This window comes from Seriola dumerili, unplaced genomic scaffold, assembly GCF_002260705.1.
Source record: "Seriola dumerili isolate Sdu_G_001 unplaced genomic scaffold, Sdu_1.0 BDQW01000409.1, whole genome shotgun sequence".
NCBI classification, from domain to species: Eukaryota; Metazoa; Chordata; class Actinopteri; order Carangiformes; family Carangidae; genus Seriola; species Seriola dumerili.
In genome coordinates this window covers 563,938-586,401 of record NW_019174664.1, presented here as the reverse complement: position 1 = coordinate 586,401, position 22,464 = coordinate 563,938, and the positions used below count along the sequence as shown (strand labels likewise).

At 41.2% G+C, this 22,464-nt stretch overlaps 1 protein-coding gene across 1 annotated transcript; it reads left to right on the top strand.

Annotated features, from left to right (window-relative positions):
* Window positions 1–1,938: 1,938 nt before the first annotated feature.
* On the top strand, window positions 1,939–14,950 carry LOC111233589 (protein APCDD1-like). Its single transcript, XM_022761443.1, has 4 exons — window positions 1,939–2,286; window positions 10,957–11,140; window positions 12,405–12,924; window positions 13,470–14,950. The coding sequence occupies exons 1-4, from the start codon at window positions 2,208–2,210 to the stop codon at window positions 14,241–14,243; spliced, it is 1,557 nt and encodes a 518-aa protein (XP_022617164.1). The 5' UTR covers window positions 1,939–2,207; the 3' UTR covers window positions 14,244–14,950.
* The last annotated feature ends 7,514 nt before the right edge of the window (window positions 14,951–22,464 follow it).

Here is a 22,464-nt window from a genome sequence, read left to right as displayed (position 1 = left end):
CCTCTGCAGTGGTCAACAGTGTCAACAGCTCCGTCGGACCACATGTGTACGCGGAGCCTATGAATCAGTGTGACTGGAGCGTTTGTGTGTTCATGTGTCTTTCTAATGGGGTGTGATATGGGGTTTGTGCAAACTGTGTGTGTGTGCAGCTGTTAGATGTTTCTTGATGCTGAATTTCTTTTCAGTTTAAAAGGTCAGTTTACCCAAATTACTTGACACAAGCTTTACCACTCACCTGTAGTGAGAGAGAAACATGTAGATAGTTTTGATTTTATGTGCAACATTTTTGAAATATCCATCTATGAGATTTTAGCATCCACCCCAGTAAAATGTAGGCAAATGGAATTTCGTTTGTGCTGCTTGGTGCATTAAAAATAAAATATGTTTAAAAATTCAATAGTAACATCTCTTCCAAGAAACAGGGTTCCCATTACTCTCAATAAGCCACAGATCTGACTGTGAAGAGATTTCACTGGGACTATTTCTTTAGTAGAATTTAAATCCAAAGAAAACTGTTCACAGTGAGGTCTGTGTATTATTCAGAGAATCTGGGACATTTAGACATGTTGCTGTTGACTCTTTTTAGCTTCTTCAGTCCCAATACAAACTCATGCTGTGCATCCAAGTATCGTTCACTCCAAGAGAAGTTTATTTTAAAATCTAGAGAAGATCCCAAAGTTTCCAAGGGCCCAATAAGTCATGCTGAATTTTTGGTGGAAATGTGTAAGAAGTGATGCACAAGACAGAAAATATTTCCATTTGACTGCCCGTGCTGGCTGTGGTTGTAACACAAACAGGGAATTTGGTACTAAAACGATTGTATCTTTGGAAAACACCCACTTGAATTGTCTAAATTGTCAAAGTGAGGGCTGTAGATTTTGCCCCACGTGGCTTTCATTGAAATATCATCATAGTCAGCATGGACAGGAGGGATAATTAAAAGGGAACTCCTCCAAATTCACACATCAAAGTGTGTTTACAGGTCGTGGGGAGTTTTACTGCATATGTGAAAAGTTGTATAAAGCCTTTTGTGGCTCTGGAGGGAGCTGTATGAAGTCTGAAGACTACAAGCTTGAAAAAAAGAAAATCATTGTTCTCAGTCAGAAAAAGACTGTTTTTGCTGATTGGTTCAAATTACCAAGGGAAGTTTTATGAGATTTGGTCTCATTAATGTTGTAATTATGTGGTATTTTATTTATACTATGTGCCTCCTTTTTGTTCTTTTTTTTTCTCTTATTTTATTGGTTCTACTTATTTTACTTGGATTAGCCACTGTGTGCACCCAGATTTGTGGTTGTTATTTTGTATTTTAATTTCATTCAAGTCCATTATGTCGGGGTGGAGGCAGAAATCTCAGAGACAAATATCTCACAACTGGACCAATTAAAAACAAACCTGTCAACATGCAAGGGTACGGTCAGTCAGGAAAAGTTTTATTTAGTGGCTGCAGTGTTAACTCCTATCCACCGCTGCCCTTTTGCACCTTGCTCTAAAAGCTCCCCAGAGCCTTCACTTTAGGAAGTTTGAGGCTCAAACCCCCTCCTCCACACACATGCCCAAAAAAACACACACACACACACACTCTAAAACTTTCTCCATCTCTGCCCTCCCTCCATCTTGCTCTCTCTCTCTCTCTCAACTCCCTCCTCTCAGCTCACAACTATAAGAGCCAGACAGGACTGAACACACACACACACAAAATACTCTCTGCTCTCATGCACATGCACACACACACACGCACACACACACACATGCTGCACATGCATCGAGTGGAACAGATCCACAGTGCTGCACAGTAGTGACCCAGCAGTGTGTGATTGAGAGAGAGGTGGGGGGGTGGGGTGGAGAAAGGCAGAGACAGAGAGAGAGAGAGAGAGAGAGAGAGCATTTACTCTCCCTCTCGCCAACTGAAGGGAAGCACCAGTGTGGAGAAGTTGCATGAGGCGAGCGGTTCCAACTGAGGACTTTCTTATCAGACCATGGAAGCCAAGAGGTGGAGGTAGAAAGAGAAGAAGAGAAGAAGAAGAAAAAAAAAGTCCCTGCTGCCTGAACAGGAGACCAGAGTTTCATCTGAGGGATAACTGGACATATTATATATGCACTCCTGTCATGGTGATATCCCACCTGATCGTCTCTTGTTGACAGGAGCCTCTCTGTTTCTCGGATTTCCCAGGGATCAAAGTTTGTTTTCAGAGCAGAGCGCGTGAATGAAGTGTGCGGAAGCAGGAAACATGTCAAACGGACGTTTCTGTCACCTGTTGAGGGGAGCCTGGCTGCTGTGGCAAGGTGAGTTCAGCCACTGTCTGCAGGATGGCAGCGTGTATTCCACCTGTCGAAACGGCTTTGTGAATATTTAGTTCATGTTTAATTCCTCCCATGAATCCACAGATTTCTGTCCAGGGAACAGGTTGAAGATTTTGTCTGATTAAACTTAAAGCTTCATTTTTTACCCAGATTTTGATCTAAATTTTGATGTTGTTTAAAAGATAATCTTAAGAAAAGCTTAAATTGACACTAGTGTTACTTTGTTATTGTTTGAAGTGTAAGAAAATTTGAAGTGTAAATCTTGGCGTTAGAATCTGATCTTAAAAGATTGTAGCAGATTTCCCCCTGTGCTCCAAAGCTTTTCCAGTATGAAAACAATGAGATAAATGCTCTCTCATGTGAGAAATCAGCTGAACACTTGGGGATTTAGCTTAAAGAACACATGGCAGGACACAGACACAAAAAAGGAAGAGATTATAACAGACAAACTCATAATTACAAGGAAGTTATTATGTAATTTGTCACAATTCAAACAATTTCCAAAGTTTAACATGTGGATCAGCACTTTGAAAAATAAAAAACACAACCTGTGCTGACATTATGAATAGCCAGTCTGTTTTCCGCCTCTGCTCCTCTGAGTGTCTTCAAAGCGTCTGTGGCCGGTGGAGGAGTCTTAAAAAGCAGCTCTGGCTGGTGCCATTAAACAATGGTTCCCTAGGAGCAGGGAAGCGTGGCCCTGGAACTAATGTTGCCATTATGTTAATGGTTAGAATAACAGGAGACAGCCATTACTGACCCTACCTCAGGCTGCTGTGCAGAGCTGATTGTCCAGCCGCCACAGCCCCGACCGCGGAAGTCCAGCGTTTTGGCCATCAGGGCTGGTTAGGGTGATGGGCGGCAGGAGACAGACAGGAGGAGGCATCTGCCCGGTTATAATCATCCTCCAGCAACTCAGTGCCAGCCTCCTCCCCTCCCTCTATCCTTGCTGTAGCTGCTTCAGTGGCAGACTGGTATCTGTGAACTCTTTCACCGCTGAAGTGTAGTAGAGGAGACAGGAGAGGTTGAGTCATTGGCCCCAAACAGACAGTTCAAACAGAGCTGAAAACTGATTTGAAATTAATTTAAGGGGTCATTGATATCAAAGTGGAATTGTTTGGACCACAAAATCTGTGTTCAGATGGATTTTGACAGGTGTAACGTCATTGCTCTGCAAAAAAAAAAAAAATCTCATCTCATCTCTGTTAAATCACACTGACTATGAGATGACTCCACAATATTGACTCCATATTGAGGTGGACTTTTGAAAAACTCCTTACTGAACCTACCTTTAACCTGCTGTCTCCTATGTTCAAGATAAAAGTGACCAATTTTTCTGTATGGAGGAGACTTTATAGTAAATATTTGGATAAGGTCTGGTGTATCCTTGGACAGAAGAATTTCCTCATGTGTGTCAATAAAGATCTAAACTGAAATGAACTGAACCGGATGGGAATAATTTGTAATCCAACCTTAGATCCTATTCATTTAAATTAAACCTTGGATGCAATATTCCTGTTTTGGCCAATAACAGTCCCGTTTAAACTTGAAACTATGTGAAACCGATGCCGACCGGATCTCCAAAAACGTCTCCAAACCGAGCTTTTGGATTAAGGTGAAATTGATGTAATCTCAGCTCCAAAGCATCAATGGACCATCAACTTCCCCTCGTCCGCTATCTACATCTTGACTGCCACAGCCGTCCACAGAGAAGAGACACCACAATGCATGTCAGGTGCTATTATAATGAGGGATCCTGTCTCGTGTCTGATAGCTTGAAAATCAAAGATGAAGGCCAACGTTCAAGTTTTAACAACAGCGCAAATTGTTTTCTTTGAACGTTATATGAACTAGTAACGCAGCAAATAACAAAGATGAGAAAATGGTGGGATAGCTGGATGTGTTGGCTCGATGTGGCAGCCGTTCTCTTCATGGTGAGGGTGTGAAATGCAGCGGGACCATCTGTGCGTTGTTGCCTTGTGAGCAGGAGCCAGAGTTCGCTAACCACAGTGGAGCTGGCAGCAGCGTCCACTGGGCAAACCCCTGTAGATCCCTTGTCTAAATAAATGAGGCCGCTAGATTAACCAGCTTACACTGTGATGAAAAGACAACAGTAGTCTACCATGCATTGCCCCGAGGATGGAGGGATACTCCTCGTCCGGGAGACCGCTATGAAACACTGGGGTTTAAGCTCGAAAGGGGAAGGGGGACTGAGGGTTAGAAAAACACAACAGACCTCATGTTCTTTGAAAAACCTCTAAATCAACCTGACCTTCGCCTGACTTTGGCGACAAGGGTGGAGGGAAGGAGGAGAGAAAGAGGCAGGGTACAGCAGCAGCGAGGCATAACTAACAGTTATTTTTCTTCACTGTTTAATCTTCTGCTTATTTTGTTCAATGAATCCCTTAGTCTATGAAAAAATATCCGAAAATATTGAAATGACTGAAACGATGAATCAATTATCAAAACAGATGCTGATTATTCTTCTGTTAATCATCAAATGTAAAGGGGCCTTTACCGGAAGTTTGTTTGAGGGTTATTAGCTAATTCCTTCTGCAGTGAGACGTGTTAGCTCGGGGCAGGGCTGGAGGTTGTGATGAGGGGGTTAGTTTCAACCAAAAGCTACATTTGGTTGGTAAACCCTCGGTTGACGATGAGCTGCACGTGGTCATTCACTGTGTTAATGGACACTACAGGGTTCAAACAGCAGACTGGCTTCTCGTTAAATCATATCATCTTGTTTTCTATATGTTTTCAATGCAATGTAACATTTTCAACTCTGATTCATAATAGGTGTTTTTTTAATATATAGCGACTGCAGGACAGTAAAACAGGCCTGAAGAAGAGGGAAATAATTTGAATAGTCCCATTGTGGTTAACTTTATCTTAATAAAACAAAAAAAAAGACTAAGAATAACGCAATAGTAGCACAGTGCAGTGTGGCTGTTTCCACTGTAAGAAGTTGTTTCTTGCTGTGGTCAGCAGTGAGATATTTATATCCTGTGTTTCTGCATGCTGACCTTCTCTGAGTAGAAAAAAAAATCAGACAATTACACAGGATATGGAGCTGGTCATATATCATGAGGGATGATGGATAATTCTCCAAAATTTATGATAGAAGAAATCCATCAATATGTGGGTGGTGGGAGCTTCCCCCATTAGAAAACCAATCAAGATATCTTATAACTATGGTTCTCAACTTTGGGCTAGGGACCCATCTTCAGGGTTAAAAGATGAAGTTGAGAGGTAGTGACATAAAGACTGGATACGGAAAAAAAAAAACAATTTTCAATTTATTATTTGGACTTTTTGCTAAACTTTGCTCTTTTTTCTTGCTAAATATTGAATTGTTGAATTGATTTGTTTAGCTTCGTTTGGCCTGCGACAATTATTCACATTAAATGGAGTCATAAGATAAATGAGGGATTGTAAGATGATGAATATGACAGAAAAAAGAAAAAGCTAACCTATGCCCCATAAATATGTTTTTTTATCTTGACTTTTCTCTAAACTTTGGTGTTTTCTTTCAAAAATGTTGATTAGTTCTGCTTCTTTTGGCCTGTAGCAGCTATTGAAATGAAACAATATGAGATGTTTAGAGGGGAAAAATACTCTTTGTCACTCACTGCCCATAATTCATACAACTATGCAACTTGTGATGAGGGGTAGCAAAGAGACACTCCTTCATTGTAAGGAGACACAAGCCAAAAGAAAGTTGGGAATCACTGATATAACACCTATACGAGATCTGGAGGACAGCTCAGCGACTCAGAGAGCCTGAAAAAGCAGCTGTGAACTGTGAATAATGTCCAGCAGTCACCTAAATATGTGAAACCTCTGAGCTACTGTAGCATTTAATATTTCTGCTCGCACACACAAAAACACACTTGTGCACTTCACTTGTCATTGCAGCACATGAAGACGCCTCACCCTCCCACCCCACCCCACCCCACCCCCCTGACCAACTTCATTCACCTCATCAACCACTCACAGACAGAGAGAGAGAGTGAGAGAGAGAGAGAAAAAAAAACAAAGACAGAAAAAAAAGAAGGGGAGGAATCTGAAATCCATCCAGGAGAAATGAGCCGTAAACATCATGGCTTTTTCATCAGGGGAGGGGGAGGTGGGCCAGGAGGGCACGGGCGAATTCGGGGACAGTTTGGAGGGTTTTGTCCCGCAGCACCGGCTTTACAGTACACAGGGGGTAGCCACACTGAAAGAAATGGGATGAGGATGCAGTAAAAAAGTAGGAAACACATGAGGAAGTAGTTAAAATACTGGAACATGGAGGGCTTTGCCATCAACTCAGTGCACCAACAACATTTTCCCTGGGACAAAATAGATTTTCTTTCACCTCCACTGCCTCCACTTTGGCAGGTTTAGTTATTCTCCATTAAAAGCCTCAATAGAAGCAGCTACGAAAGCAGACAAAGGCGTCTCTCTCTAATGAATGAGGCATTGGGTTGACTTAAACGTCAAGCGCTTGATTCCCTCCGCAAGCCCTGAATCAAAAGTGCCCGGATCTTGTTCTTGTTTTTACAGGATAGCTCCAAATAAAGAAGTACATAAAACTCTATTTTGACTTTGGCGCTGTGGATGAGACATGAGAGAGGAGACCGATGGCTGCCAAACCGTAATCACAAATGCAAACAAACAAACAGAGTGCAGCCTGGAGGTCCTTCATAAATGGTATCCCTTCTGCAGTCTACTGTAAATCAATGTGTGCAGTGTGTTTTTGTGAACGTGCGTGCGTGCGTTTGTGTCAGTGGAAACAGGATGAATATGGGAACTCAAAGGCAGGTAGATTACTTTGGCCGGTCATCAGTCGGATGAAGTGAAGGCCAGTGGCTGCGGCAGAGTTGGTGGTGATGACAGACCGACCGTCCAGACCACACGCAGGTCACAGGCTGCTGCACTGACCCCTTGTGGCAGAATTGTAGAATGTGGACAAATGGGGGGGGGGGCATCACAGTTGATTGTAAACTCTCTGTGTGTCGTTAAGGCAATCCAAGTGACACATGCACATCCGTTTGGTTGTGTCCCATTCTAGTAAATGGGGAAATAGCCTGTAAAGATTTACTGGTTCTGATGCTTTAGCAAACTATTCACATACTAGGTGTTGACCCTTGACCTTTTTCCGGTCCTAGAGATTAATAACATGTAAAACCTGAGTAAAAGGATCTTTGATTTAGGGCCAAAACCAGGAACTGTTTTTATTATCAATTAATCTGTCAACTATTTCTCAACTGCAATGATTTCTCAATAAATCAGTTGTTTAAATCAATTGTTTGGTCAATAAAACATCAAAAAAGGGGAAAGTTCCCACCACAATTTCTTACAGCCCAAAACTATGTCATTAATTGTCTTGTTTTGTTTGAAATATGATGAATTTACTGGAATGTAACTGATATTTCAGAAGCTGGGACCATCAGGTGTTTGACAAATGGTGCTTGAAAATTATTTAAACAGTTAATTGATTATCAAAATAAAATGGCAATCAATTTTCAAACTATTGATTAATAAATTAAGTGATTGCAGGTAATTATTAGAAATCTACTTTGAGCAGATGTTTCAGTGTTGCACCTTATTCTATATTTTAGTTATGAGACAGTGTGACAGTTGATATCAGTGAGCTTTCATATTTGTCACCTTCAGATTTATAATAAAATGGTTTTTGTTTTATCTTCTAGGCTAACCTGAATTCTACACATACTGTATATACTGTACAATGCATCGTAAAGTTGAATGCAACTATTCATATCAGGGTTGAGTTTCATTCGCAAAAACAAAACATAAAATCTATTTTAGATGCACTGAGCACTACACAGTGACAGGGAGGTGCAGACTGCATCGGGGGGATGTTTTAGGGGCCATAGTGGAAAAATAAATCAGTGGGAACCATTTCAGGGTAAAACTAATGATATTTGACTGCCTATGTAGGAAGTGAATCAACTAAAATAGTCCCCCAACTCCTCCAAATTGAGATGGGGGTTGGATATTATCATATGTATTACAACATCGCCTCACTTGTGGTTGGAATAGGCTCTTTTGTAGAGGAATAGTTAAAACCCCACGATGAGCAATTTTGTTTTACTAAGCTCTGCTTTTATGAGAACTCTTTTAGTAAATGCAACCATATGCCCAACTGGAATGAGATCCAAGAGAGGGAGAGGGGCTGAATGACAAGTGACCTCAAGAATCACTCTATAGAAATGCTCTGGCAAAAACAGAAACTCAAATATAGCAGCCCAAATGACTCCACATCACATACTGTGACTCAAGCCCCTCTGTTCATTCATTGTAACCACTTAGGCAACATGTTGCATGCAGCTACAAAGGCGGGATAACACAAAACAGGCCGACTGAATGACTTGTAAGGAGCAGTGGAAATTAATTAATCCTGATTAGTATTTCTGCTCCGAGTTTTCCTGTGGGAGCGCAGCTGGGTCCGAGTGACCGGATTCCCTCGCCAGCTGCAGTGACATGGAGCATAAACAAACACATCACTGCGTGGGGAAAATTGCAAACATGTTTCAGTGCCAGTGACAGGAAAAAGAGGTATTAATCATATCAACAAATAGACTCAAAGGAGAGATGTGCCTTGAGCTTAAATCTGGTCTGTGACTGTATAGTTCAAACAATCCAAACTGTACATATGGGCTTGTGCGTGTGTGTCCATATGTGTGTGTGTATCAGGTGGAAGGATGCTTGGAAATGACTGAGCTGCACACATGTCTGTGGTTGTGGTCAGCATATGGGACGCATTCCAACAGTGAGGGGAACAAAAAATATCCTCCATCTGACACTAACAAGGTTAATAAACGCCGATCAGTCAGCCACCATTTTGGAGCCTTTCACAGAAAAATCCAACGGCAAGTCCGTGTCACACACTTTCCATTCAGGAGTCCTCATTTTCCCTCAGCGCCATCTGCTCAGTCAGAAGTGAACAAACTGATCCACAGCTCACTCCCTGCTCAACTGCAGGCTCGACAGGTGATGTGCTCCCCATGTGCATCTAAAGTCAAAGAGAGAGGGAAGTGGAGTGAGATTACACCCATAAAGCTGTCTGTCCCGGGAAAGTTTAGAAAGTGAGAGAAGGAATGCAAGAGCTGCAGGGATAAGAGAGAGCATGAGGGAATAAGAGAGAAGGAAACAGGGGGAAAAGCAAGCTGGAAACCCTGACTTTAGGGCTGCAACTAATGAGTAATTTCATTATTGATTAATCTACTGGTTTTTTTTTTCGTGATTAGTTCATTAAAAATGGTGAATACACAGTATTTACAATTTCTCAGCGTCCAAGGTGATGAATTCAATCTGCTTGTTTTGTCCAACAAGCAGTCCAAAACCAAAGAAAAACAGCTGGAACCAGACAACATTTGTCATTTTTGCCTGAAAAATGAAATAATTAATCCATTATCACAAATCACAAATTGTTGCAGCTCTGGCTGATTTAAAGCAAAAGTATGACATTTGAGGAAATACTCTTATGGCGGAGAATCAGATGAGAAGCCCAAATTCAGAAGCTGGCTGGATTATTTTAGCATAAAGACTGCAAACAGGTGGAAACAGCCAGCCTGGCTTTTTTGTCTACAAGCACCTCTAAAGCTCACTATTAAACACATTATATTTGATGTGTATAATCCATACAAAAACCAAAGTTTAAATGAAGGAAGGAAACGAGTGAAAGAGTACAAGATGAAAAGAAGAGAAAAAGTCAGAGAGAAAACAGGAGATGGAGGCATCTGTAAAAACTCATCCCCCTTTGCTTTTTGACATTTGTTTTGGGAGGATGAAACTGAAGCCATAATTTTCACACACACACACACACACAAACATAAATTTGCTCACACAGACCCCAGTGGGTTTCCTCATTTTGCAACCATGAATGCAATCAGAAAATCCTCTCGCCCTCGTCTGGTCTGGAACCAGATCGGAGCGCTCGGCCTCGCCATGTTGCCAACGCACACATCTCTGTGGATTGAGCAAAAAGTGCAGCCGGTTATGACCAGCGACGGGCAGACAGACTGCAGATGTGCACACGCCAGATCAATCAATGTTATACTCAAGCAAGAACATTCATCATCATAAGTGTTTTTTGAGTCATATTTTCAACAGATGTGTTTTGGCTTGGTCGGCTGCTGCTGTCAGTGACCCACTGTGACCCACTGATTCCTCTCAATGGCAGAAATGCATATTTACTGTACAAAGAGTGTACACTCACCTACACACACACACACACACAAACACACACCTCCTGCTTCCAAGGAAAACCCCAAAACAAAGTGTGTGTGTTGCAGCTGCAGGCCGATTGAAGTGACAAGCCAAAACTGTCTGCACTATGGCCAACGTCCTGATTCACTGCAATGTATGTTTCCTATAGCACAGACTCAACGCTCATTACATGGAAAATTTACCAAAATTACAGCCCGCAGTCAACCAGAATTGTGTTTAGATGTAACAGACAGAAGATGTGAATGTTCCCCTATGGCTTTTTACTTGTTCCTTTCATTTTCTGATGAAGGAAGCTGATAATCATCTCTGAACTGCATATTTTTGGGTTTTCCTGTTTCCCACGTCCACCCTTAATCAGCCTGGAAATCTAAATGAAGCCTGTGATTATTTACTCACTGTTTTTGACTTTCTTTTCCTCTGTAGCTGTGTTTGTGGCGGGGGCAGGGAGCAAACTTTGGGAGGTGCCCACAGCCTCCTTCACTTCCTCCTCCAACCTCAGTGAGAGCCTGCAGTGGGCTCCTCACTGTCAGTACCGCCACCTACAGGACAGAGTGAGAATCACAGCAGATATCCCCCCAAGACTGGATGGCACATGGGTGTCAACAAGGTGAGGTTTCATGGAGTTGTTGTAGCAACAATGCGCCTATACAAGATTATCCAGTTTCAATTCATGCATTTTTAGATCACTTTAAGAAGCAGACAGGTGAATAAGTCAAATATGAAACAGATTAGATTAGTGCAGATGCTTCCATAAAAAGCATTAAGGGGTCACTAAATGGCTTGTAGCATGAAAATTATGTGAATCACATGCTATGACCTTCACAAATACCAGATGTCAACCTAAATCTGGGAATTTGGACAAATCTGTTGGACAGCGCTCTCCTCCGCCATCATCAAATATGGGGAAAATATTTTGGAAGAGTAACGTTCATTCCTCCAGTTCCAGAGATTTGGAGGATCGATGCCAAGGAGCATGAGACACTTTATTTTAGTTTTTTCCTTAAATATGTCACCCATCTGTACACTGCTATAATATCACAATTACTTCTACCTCATCTATTCATAAATAGTGTCTTTTTTAACTATTAAACTTTGAGTAGATTAATATCACTTTTGTATAAATGTCATTATTTTCCAGCATTTTAATTGAGGCAGATGTGGCCAGAGCTTTAGACTTGGACTTGAGTCAGACTTAAGTCACACAAATGAAGACGACACAACACTTGGAATTGACTCCCCTAAGGACTTGACTTGACTTGAGACTTGGAGCCGTATGTTTTGACATGATAAAAAAATAAAAAAATAAAAAGTGCAGCATGATGCTGGTGTTGCAATACTATAACTCTTAATTATCAGGCCAAAACACCGAAAGGATTTGGTTTCAGTTACAAACACTATTAAAAGATTTGGATTAAACCTGAGCAGCTGTCATAGATTGTTTGCTTAGGCACGTCAAAAGTATGTCTTGGTGGCCAAGCAAAGCTCAGTCCCTGGCTAACATTTGCTTGGTGATGCTGGCTTGATATGAAGGTGCTTTGATAACTGGCAAGGAGAAGCGTTTTGTTGGCACAGGTAATATGGGTTTCCAACATGGTAGCCAAAGAGTGTTTTTTTTGTTTCGGAGGGCTGTGCTGAGTTGGACTGCAACTAGTGATTATTTTCATTATCGATGGTGATGACTGGCCAGTTATTTTCTCAATTAATCAATTAAACATTTTCTCCATAAAATGTCTGAAAATAACACAAAATACCCACAATCATTTCCCACAGTACAGGCTGACATTACAGATGTCTTGTTTTGTCCAAGCAACAGTTTAAAACTCAAACATCTAACTACCTGCTTTTAACCATTTCTATCTCTCTGTGCTCAGATGTGAAGTTCGGCCTGGTCCAGAGTTCCTCACCCGCTCCTACACCTTTCACCCCAGCCGTCACTTCCAGGCCCTGCAGCACTACTACACCGACAGCAGCTGTGAGGACCCAGCCTACACCCTGATGATCAGGGGAAAGCTTCGTCTGCGCCAGGCCTCCTGGATCACCCGCGGAGGCACTGAAGCTGAACACCACCTCAGCAAGGTGGGCATCATGGTCCACAGCCTGGTGGCCAAGCAGAGGCTGGCCTCCAGGCTGCCACCGACCTGTGTGGGTCTGACCCTAGGTCGGGTGGCGCCGGGGAAGCTGTATGAGCTGTACAACACGCGGGCAGGGAGAGGGTGTCTGGCAGCACTGGGCTTCTCCATGATGGAGATGGGTCTGGTTCGGGTGGAGACGCAGCACCACAACAATGGAGGGAAGATCCAGGAGCTGTTTTTAGGGGATATCAACACTGACTGGACTCAGAGAACTCAATACAGACCAACAGGGTACCAGCAGCCACTGCAGAACGCCATGGTGAGACATATATGATGTATTGTTTTTTTATTTTTGTATTTATTTGACTGAAAGACTGAATACAAGGACAAGCAGAGGTATTAACAACATCTTATACTGCGTACTCCCAAATTCGGTTCATTTCTTTTCATTACTATCATAATGACAAACAAACACAGAAAATCCTCACATCTGAAAAGCTGAAACCATCAAATGATTGCTCAAGCATAGAATAACAATTAATTATCAAAACTGTTGCTGATAAAGTTTAAGTCACTTAACCAATCGATTAATCATTTGTTTGACTAATTTCAGCTTTAAATAATGAATAATAATACTACATACAGTGTATGTAGTAATAATACAGGATTTTTGCCTGAACAAAATAAGCCATTTAGAGACAGTCCCTTGAGCTTGAGATTTATCATCCTGACATTTTATATGAGATGAAGCAATTTATCAAAAAGATTAATACTAATATTAATATCAAATAACAACTTGAGTGATAATGAAAATTAGATTAGGTCCTAAAACCCACTGTCTCACCTCTCCCTCCCTTTCTGCAGCATCACATCCACCCCTGCCCTGTGTGTGCACTGGTGTACCGCTCTTCAGAGCAGCGCCCCCCGGTGTTGCCCCGCAGCTCTGCAGCTCCTCTGTCTCTGGCCGGCCGCTGGGTCAGCCAGCACTGTGAAACCCGTCCCACTGTCCTCTTCCTCACCCGAGACTTCACCTTTGACCCTGACCAGCACGCATGGGAGGGCATCTACCGGCACTACTCGGACCCTGCCTGCTCTCAGCCCACGTTCACCCTGAGAGCCTCGGGCCACTACGCTCAGGGAAACCCCTCCACCAAGGTCTCAGGAGCCACTGAGTTTGTCTTCAAGGTCACCCAGGTGAGAGTCACAGCCGTGGAGGAGCCCACAGCCAAGCTGCTGAACGGGACCAGGCCAGGAAAGTGTGGTCGGGCTGGAGGCTGGAAGGTCGGGGTGGAGCAGGACTTGACCCCCACAGACGGGTGCACAGTGCTGGGGATCAAGCTGCCACATAAGGAGTACGAGCTCTTCAAGACTGAGCTGGACCACAAGAAACGCCTGCTGCTGTTCATTGGTGAGAGGCCGACTGATGGGTCCAGTCCTGACAGACCGCAGAGGAGGCCCACTTCCTTTCAAGCCCCCATGGTGCTATGCGGCGGGGGGGAGACACAGCCCTCACATCGCTATGAATCAGGATTTAACAGCAAGCAAGTCCAGTTAGTAGCCAATGGGACAGAGAGACTGGCACAGCTGGTGTTCCTGGTGTTTGGATCTGTGCTGTGCAGCTTGTTCTGTGTTTATTAGAGACATTGTTCAAAAATGAAACCTGTTACACAGCTGAAGTCAGTGATGGACATTGTTTTTCTGGCAGCTTACGTTCACTCTCCATATGATGATGACCACATGTGTGATGGTCAAGAAATATCATGAGACATTCAGGAGAGTTCAGTAATTTTCAATATCTGGCCTTCAGATGCTGCCCGTGGGTTCACTTCACTTTGACTCTTAACTTCAGTCACAATTCCGCCTAAAACAATCTGTATATAAACCACCAACATATTCAAGCGCCATCATTTCAGCATGTAAAAATATATTCTTTTAAACCATCTTCCTTGTGTATAATGTTCAAATAGATGCTCTCACTTCACGGATCAATACTTTTTTCTCATTTCTGGGTAAACGCTGTTTTCACAGCGTGTTGTTGTTTTTACAACAAATCAGTGCTGGGATGTGGATCACTTATTTCCACATCAAAATGAAAGCCATGGACATTCCAGTGGACTATTCACCAAGATGCAGTAAAACTAATGCACTTTGTACAGAACATTTTTATCAACATACTGGAAAGAAAAGAAACCAGAAAGTAGAAAATGTGTTGTCTGCGCTCTAACAGCTACCAGCTTGATTAGTCTAATGCCACTGTGGTGTGAAATGTTGCTTTATCTCTGTCCCTCCTTCAAAGCAAGTGCATTAGTCTGCTTTTCTATCAGCAGTCAATCTAAACAAATCAGACAAATATTTATTTTAACCATTTATACTGTACTTTTTGATTAAAAAAAAGACAGATGTTGGTCTAATATTTTAGTTAGTTTCGCCTTTGAATAAGTGATTATTTTGCACGTATGTGTATTAAAAATGGCTTTTCATGACATCTTGTGTTCAATTAGTCTTTAAAACAAGACTATAAGAGTCTACAGCCATGTTAGCTGCTCTGTGAGGCGCAGTATCCAAGCACATCAGGGCTTTGAGCTAAATGCTAACATCAGTGTGGTAACATGCTCACAGTGGCAATGCTAACATGCCGATATTTAGCAGGTATAACGCGGATTCACCCACCGTGGGGCAGACTGGGAGGAATTGGAAAACCTACTGTTATTCCATTCGGAAATGTTTGCACATTATTCCAAGATGGTTAGCCACACTGTTAGCCTTGTAGTCATATCATTTAAACAGCCTAAATTACTGTAGCTACTTTTGTGGTGTTATTTGGAGTGATTTTCTTCTCAAGTAAAACCAGATACAAACAAACTGTGTATAGCCCCTTCAAAAGTAGCTGAATTAATTTTATTACAGATTTTATTGAATGCTACTGCCAGCGATATCGCAGCCCTTTACCAGTGTTTTGTTGACACTTGACACATTCCCAATATCTCCAACTCAGTATTACACCACAGATGTTGACATGGAGTCAATTTTTCTGTCTCTCGTAATTACAATCTAAACAATATTATCCAAACGATATAATCTGGACCAACCGACTGACACAAATAAAAATGAAACCTTACTTGTGATTTGTCCCAAAGCTGCTGTTTTGTTTCAAGAAGCAGACAGACAATTTGGATTGTAGTATTAGCTGGATTTTGTCTTCTCTCTGGTGTTCGTACCATGGTCTGAGTCAAAGCCCAGATAGTGGGCAAGCGTACTGCTGTTTGATGAATAACTGTCATATGGCTCACACATTACACAAGACATTCCTGTGCAGGTCCAACGGCTGAAAACACACAGAAGGATATCAGATTGGATGCATGGCGTATCCTGAGAACACACAGCCCATCAGCCAACAAAATATATATTTTGCAGTCGCTCTGATAATAAATGAGCTAAGAGAAGCAGCAGTTAGGAGTCAACAGAGGAATATATATAGATATAGCTCTGGATTTTCAGTGTTATGACTGAAGCAAGTGAAGCGTTGCGCTCCACAGGGAGACATCCTCCATTTGAAAAATCCTTCCACCTGCTTCTACAAGATGACTGCAGGCATTTCAGTTCAACTCAATACAACATAGCAGAGTAATGATCGTCAGTCACCTTTATACATAAACCATTTTGAATTCACATGCAATAAGATGGAGGTGTGAACAAATGAGGAATTTAAGCGAAATACCACAATCTTCCCTAACCTTAACTAAAGTGCTTCTGTTGCCTAAACCTAACCAATTTGGCTTCTAAATGCTCCACCATGTTTACCAGCTAATTGCTATCTTTGTCTGTTAAATGTTTGGTGATGGGCAGTGGTGTGGTTAGGCCTGGGCGCCCACTGGTTCTCCAGTGTTTTTTTTACACAAGGTGCACTATTTATGAAACAAGCATTTCCAAGGCACATCTTTACATATGTAAATCATCATAAATAAGACTTCATTCCCAGGCACTCCTGACCAGCTCCCACACCAGTGTGCCAAGGCACACAGTTTGGGAACCACTGGTCAAGTTAGCCTGCACTCACTGTGATATTAATGAGGAACATGGGCTAAGCATAGAAAAGAAAAGGGATGACCTTACTTTGCCTTTGTAGAATCCAATTGATAAGTCTGAAAGCCATAATTAGTTTCCTCTAAGGTATATTTATGAAGCATAACATGCACACATCTTATATTTATATTACTCTTAAATACTCTAACTTGACAATGGTGCAATTATTGGGTGAAAACGTAAAGATTTCTGGGCTGAGCTAAGCCCCCAGTGTTTCAAGATTATAACAACACCTCTGCGGGCAGTTAGAATAGATGATTTTTTTTGCATGCTGCAGCCGAAAACGAGGCTATGAGAGCGATGGAACTGAACCAAACAGAAAGAGAAAACAACAGATAAAAGACACTATAAAAAGCTTAGTTGAGCGTATGTGGGTTTGTCACTATTAGCGCCTGCTTTCACTTCAAGTGATCATGTGATGCATAGTCAATATGAAAATATTGATATAGATGCTTCAAGAAACTTTGAAATCAACTTTTCAGGGGCTGTAACATTACACCATTCTTCCTTGAAGGCTCATGGGATGCATCTTTAAAATGAGAAAATAATTGGGAAGTAAAAAAAAAAAATGGTTTCAGAGTAAAGAAAAAAATGACCATGAAAATAAATAATGAAGGAGGGTTAAATGATGTTAGTTGGCCCTTTAGTGTTGAACCAGTGGGGACAAAGAAAGAAAGAAAGAAAGAAAGAGTCCGTTCCAGAGGCTACATACTGTTCCTATTAACTCCTGCGAGAATGGTGATGGCAGCTGCTAGCCCCGTGAGGTCATCCTTCAGGCTTGGATGGAGGATATAGGTCTGTAACCCCCCACACGCCAACACAAAAAAGAACAGAGACTGATTGAAAGACAAACCGAGGCTGGATGACTTGCATTTATCTGGACAATAATGTACAGAATCTGTCACTGAATGGACTCCGAATCCGGATAAATCTTTGGTGAAACCAATAAATCCAGTAACCACATAGATCCACCCATCATGTTGTGTGCTGGAGATGGCTGGGTGGTGATGATAACTGAGAGAAGGGCTGGGGGCAGCACAGTTTTTCATAGTCTGTTTGTGGTTTCTGTTGTGCGCCACAAAGTAGAGAGACTGTCAAGGCAGAGACGAGTGCAGACCCAACCTGTTAGTAATCAGGCTCAGTGGCTTATTGAATGCATCCATTGAACAACAACAACAACAAAAAAAGACAGAACCAATTTTGTTAGTAAAGTAAAAAGCTAGCATGATTGCATTCTGGATGCATTTGTGCATGCACCAGATTAATTGCAGTCATTATCTAAAATAATGGTAGTAATACACATGAGCTCCTGAGGCCAAGTTGATCAGTCTTTATATAATTCTTGGAGCATGTTGAGAAACATGCCTATTTGCTTTCTTGCCGAGAGTTAGATCAGAAGATTGATAGCACTCTGTAAATATGTGGCTGTGGTGAGAAGGACTGACATAATTTACAGTTATTACAGTGAGGTAGTTTAGTTAGGTGGTTTCCAACCTGAGGATCGGGCCCCCTCCAAAGGGTTACAACATAAATCTGGGTGTTCCTGACCCAGAAAGGTTGGGAACCACTAGTTTAATGTACAAGAATCATCTTATCATATGTTTTATATGATGAATATTAATCTGAAGAGTAACTAGATGGAAGATGTAGTCAGATCCTTAAGTAAAAAGACTGCAATGTAAAAATACTCCATTAAAAATAGAAGTCCTGAATTCAAAATGTTACTTAGGTGACAGAAGCATCAGCAAAATAATTATAAATATGATGCATTCATGTGAAAGCAGTATTTTAGTGTTGTAGCTGGCTCCAGTGGAGCTCATTTTGGCTAGTTTATTTACTTTATATATTTTTGAATGGTTTAATTTACTGTACAAATACTGTTGAATGTATTTTATATGCTTTAGCCTATATGTTTTTAAATTAAAGTAGAAGTAAAAAATCGAACAAAATCCACCTAGCAGCACGCTAAAGTTCACAAATTAACTCATTATATGTAATTTGTTAAATTCATACAAAACTCAAGTCTTGAGTGCCTCCAGTCTTTAAGCTAAGGTAAGCTAACTGTCTACTAGTTGTAGCTTAATATCTAACAGACTGACATGAGAGTGGTGGCATATTTTCCAAACTATTCTGTTAAAACAAAATAATAATGCTGTTGCATTGTATGAAACTTTGAATTACTTAATATTTTGGTAGAAAACCAAGTAACATGAGAATTAAGGGACACATGTGGTCATACATAAGCAAACTGGCCAAAATTCCTTCACTGAACAAGCAGTTGAAATCCTCCAGACTAGAAATCGCATCCAAAATTATGTCAATCCAGCAACAAATGTAATGAGGAAATTCTTCAGGGCCACAAGCACAAGAGGGAAAGCAAAAATGGCCAAGTTGTCCTCTGTGCAGTTCACATTGCTCACAGGGGTCTCTGCAACACATGTAACGTTTAAGCTGACATTTTCGAAAATAAATCTCTTGAGTTTGTTGTTTGACTTTCTGCAGGCTTCCCTGAGCTGGGACTGTGAAAGACCCAATCTTTTCATACAACTTTAGGAAGAATGTTCCTATAGACGGTAAAAAACAAAGAAAACAAAACAAGCCCTAAGGAGTTTCCTTTCAGCTAAACCAATTTTCCAAACCACAAACAGTTTGGTGGTTTAGTCTGATAAATGTTCTGGTAAAAGAAAGACAGAGCTGCTTTTGGACAGAGACTCAATAGAAAATACAGCAGAGGTATGTTTTTTTTTCTCTTTCCCATCTCCTGCCTTCCCATAAAAATCTTGCATATGCAGTTACTGCACACACACACATCACTGAGATGACATCAGTGCAGTAGTACGGGTAACTTCCAACCTCTCTCACTCATTCAAATTTCAGGCTCTGTTAAGAAAATCCCATTATTTCTATAAGAATATGAGCTGCAGCTGCCCCATAAAAGATAACATCAGCCATAAGTTGGCTGGATCAGTAGAAACAAATGAGTTTCTATTGAAAAATTTGTCTTTTTGGCTCTGGGACAAATGAACAAAGTGTTGTGTGTTTTGCCCACAGAGCTGCCGTGCAGGGCAGCCGCTACACTTTCCTGCTTGATCTCATGCCAGACAAAAAACGGGCCCCCTTTCTGTCATGACCTCATGCTCATATACTTAACCAACTACTGAACAGATCCAACACCACATACCAGCCCCAAATTTTCTTTTTCTACTTTGTTAACAGAATCTCCTCGTCTATCAGGCTTATTCTGCAGAAAAATGGCTGATGTAATCGATTGCTCATAGTGATGCATCAATGTGTAAGCAGCATTTTGGAGCTAATTTAGTCCATTGGTTTCCAACCTCAGGGTCGGACCCCTTTAAAGGGTCACAAGATAAATCGGGTTGGTCACAAGCCAAAAAGGTTGGGAGCAGCTAGTGTTATCTATAATAATGTACATCTGATCATGTGTTTTATATGTTAAATATTAATCTGGAAAGTAAGTGGTAACTATAACTGTTAAACAGTGGTGGAAGAGGTGTTCACATCCTGTTGTTAAGCAATAGTACCAATTAAACACTGTAATAAAATATTCCATTACAAGTAAAAGTCCTGCATTATTACTATTACTACTAATGTAATAATGTGTAAGTAGCATTTTACAGTTGTAGCTGGAGGTGGGCAACTAAGGGTTGGGCACCTCCAGAGGGTCACAAGATAAATCTGAGGGTTCATGAAATGATTATTGAAGAAGGAAAAAACAACAAAATCTGAATCTTTTTGTGAAGTGTTTTTGTGAGGTTTACCTCTACAGGCCTCGGTCATTTGAATTAAATCATGACAGAACTTGAAATGCCTGTTTGATGGAACTGCTAAGGGACTGCATGAAGATTTTTCATCTGACTTTTTGTGAGGGCAGAGGAGAGTCTTATAATTTACTCAGTGGCAGTAATTATTGTTTACTTAGCAGTTCTGTAGTTAAATATGGAGAGTGGCTGTAGTTTTGCCATTTTGTTATATTTGCCATTGATGTTATTTTGAGATGCTGAGGAGGCTCCAAAGAATCCCTAACATCTCGAAGACAACTTAAACCTAACAACGGGCCCCAATCAGATACTACTTATCTGTAAGGTATCGCAAACAGAATTTATAACAATACAATGTTTTTATGTAAAATCTTACTCTGAAAATAACCAGGTAATTAAAGCGAAGTAAAAAATAGAATATTTCTCTCAGTGGAGTAGAAGAATAAAGTAGTAGAAAATGGAAATACAAGTACTTCAGAAATGTACTCAAGTACTTGAGTAAATATACTTGGTTACTTTCAGCCACTGCAGGACACATCAAATCCCAGAAAGAGACAAAATAAAAAAAAAAACATCTGAGCTACTCTTCACACATAAAAACATAACAGATGGACAGTAACTTACAACTTTTAGTAGGAGACAACCTTTTTAACATACTTGTTGCCTTTGGGATTCATTCTGACAGAAGCATTCCCCTGAAAGCGATCTGTCAGTTCTGGTGGCTTGTAAAATCAGGTCATGTTTCTGCTCTAAGGTTAAGATCACACAAATGATTGAAAAGGTTATTGCTGGAGAGATCTGCCACAGGCCGACTCCTCCAGACTGCACCACTCGCTGCCAGTTGTCCCGCCTCCAACCTCTCTGGCAAGCTGCGGGTCCTTTTCAAACTGTTAAGGCTCCAAATACTCTTACAGGGACCTCTTGTAAGTAGAAAATTTGCATGAAATTTGGCTTATTTATATGCCAAGCAACAATGCCGTGAAGAGTATTCCGTTTCACTTGTGCAACTTTGAGATGGAAAATAAATTAAGGGTATATATAAATATGCCAAATATGTAAAACCTGTTGATAAAGCAGGAGATGGATTGTTTTCTCTGTGTATAACAGTGTAAAACAATACTTATCACGCTGCCAAAAGTAATAACACAGTTAACACCAAGAATAGGAGTGTGTCAGGCTAATGCATAATTAAATGCTTTATATGTTTTTCAACTCGGAAGCACAGCCAGACATCGGGTTTATTGTAGAGAATCTCAATTAAGATGATTCACTGAAACACGGTGGGAGTGAGGCAGAATGGTTAAAGATCAGTCACAGCTTCCAAAAGAATCTGTGCCCTCCAGAAGACATCGAGTCTGTGGGTCAGAGGTCAGCGTCTGGTGTGGATTCCTTATGGTCAAAATGGATAATAAGATAGTGCAGGTCAAAGTCAAAGAAAAAGTTAATTGAAAACTTCTAAATCTCACTAATTGATATGTAGGATCTCATTTGTTTACTCAGAACAAAAAAACAAAATGTTCAAACGATAAGGTTTGGTTTTATGGGGGTTTATGTGCCGAATTATTTCTTGGCGAGGAGCAGTGGCTTCCTGGAGACTCTGCTGGTTACCTGACAACATTAAAATCACAGCAACAAAAAAGGCCGTCGCTGCCTCTTTAACCTTTTCTTCAGGTTAGCAGCAAACCTCTGGACCTCTTGTTATTTTCATCTTCTCAGTATTTTGAAACATTCCTCTGTGATTTACCTTGGAAATGGATTATTTCCCAACTGGATGTAAAAACGTAAATTAATATTGGTTGTTTTCCACCATTGAGTTCGCAGCTGTGTTTTGCTGTGGCCAAGCCAAACAGCTGAGGAGCTACCAGGCCCAGGTGCACACCAGGGGGTTCCTGACACAAACTCCACTCCACTGCCTCCAACCACGAGGTGCAGACAGAAACACTGTCTGGTTGTTACTGATACAATAACACTGGATGAATCACCAGGAGTTTATTTTA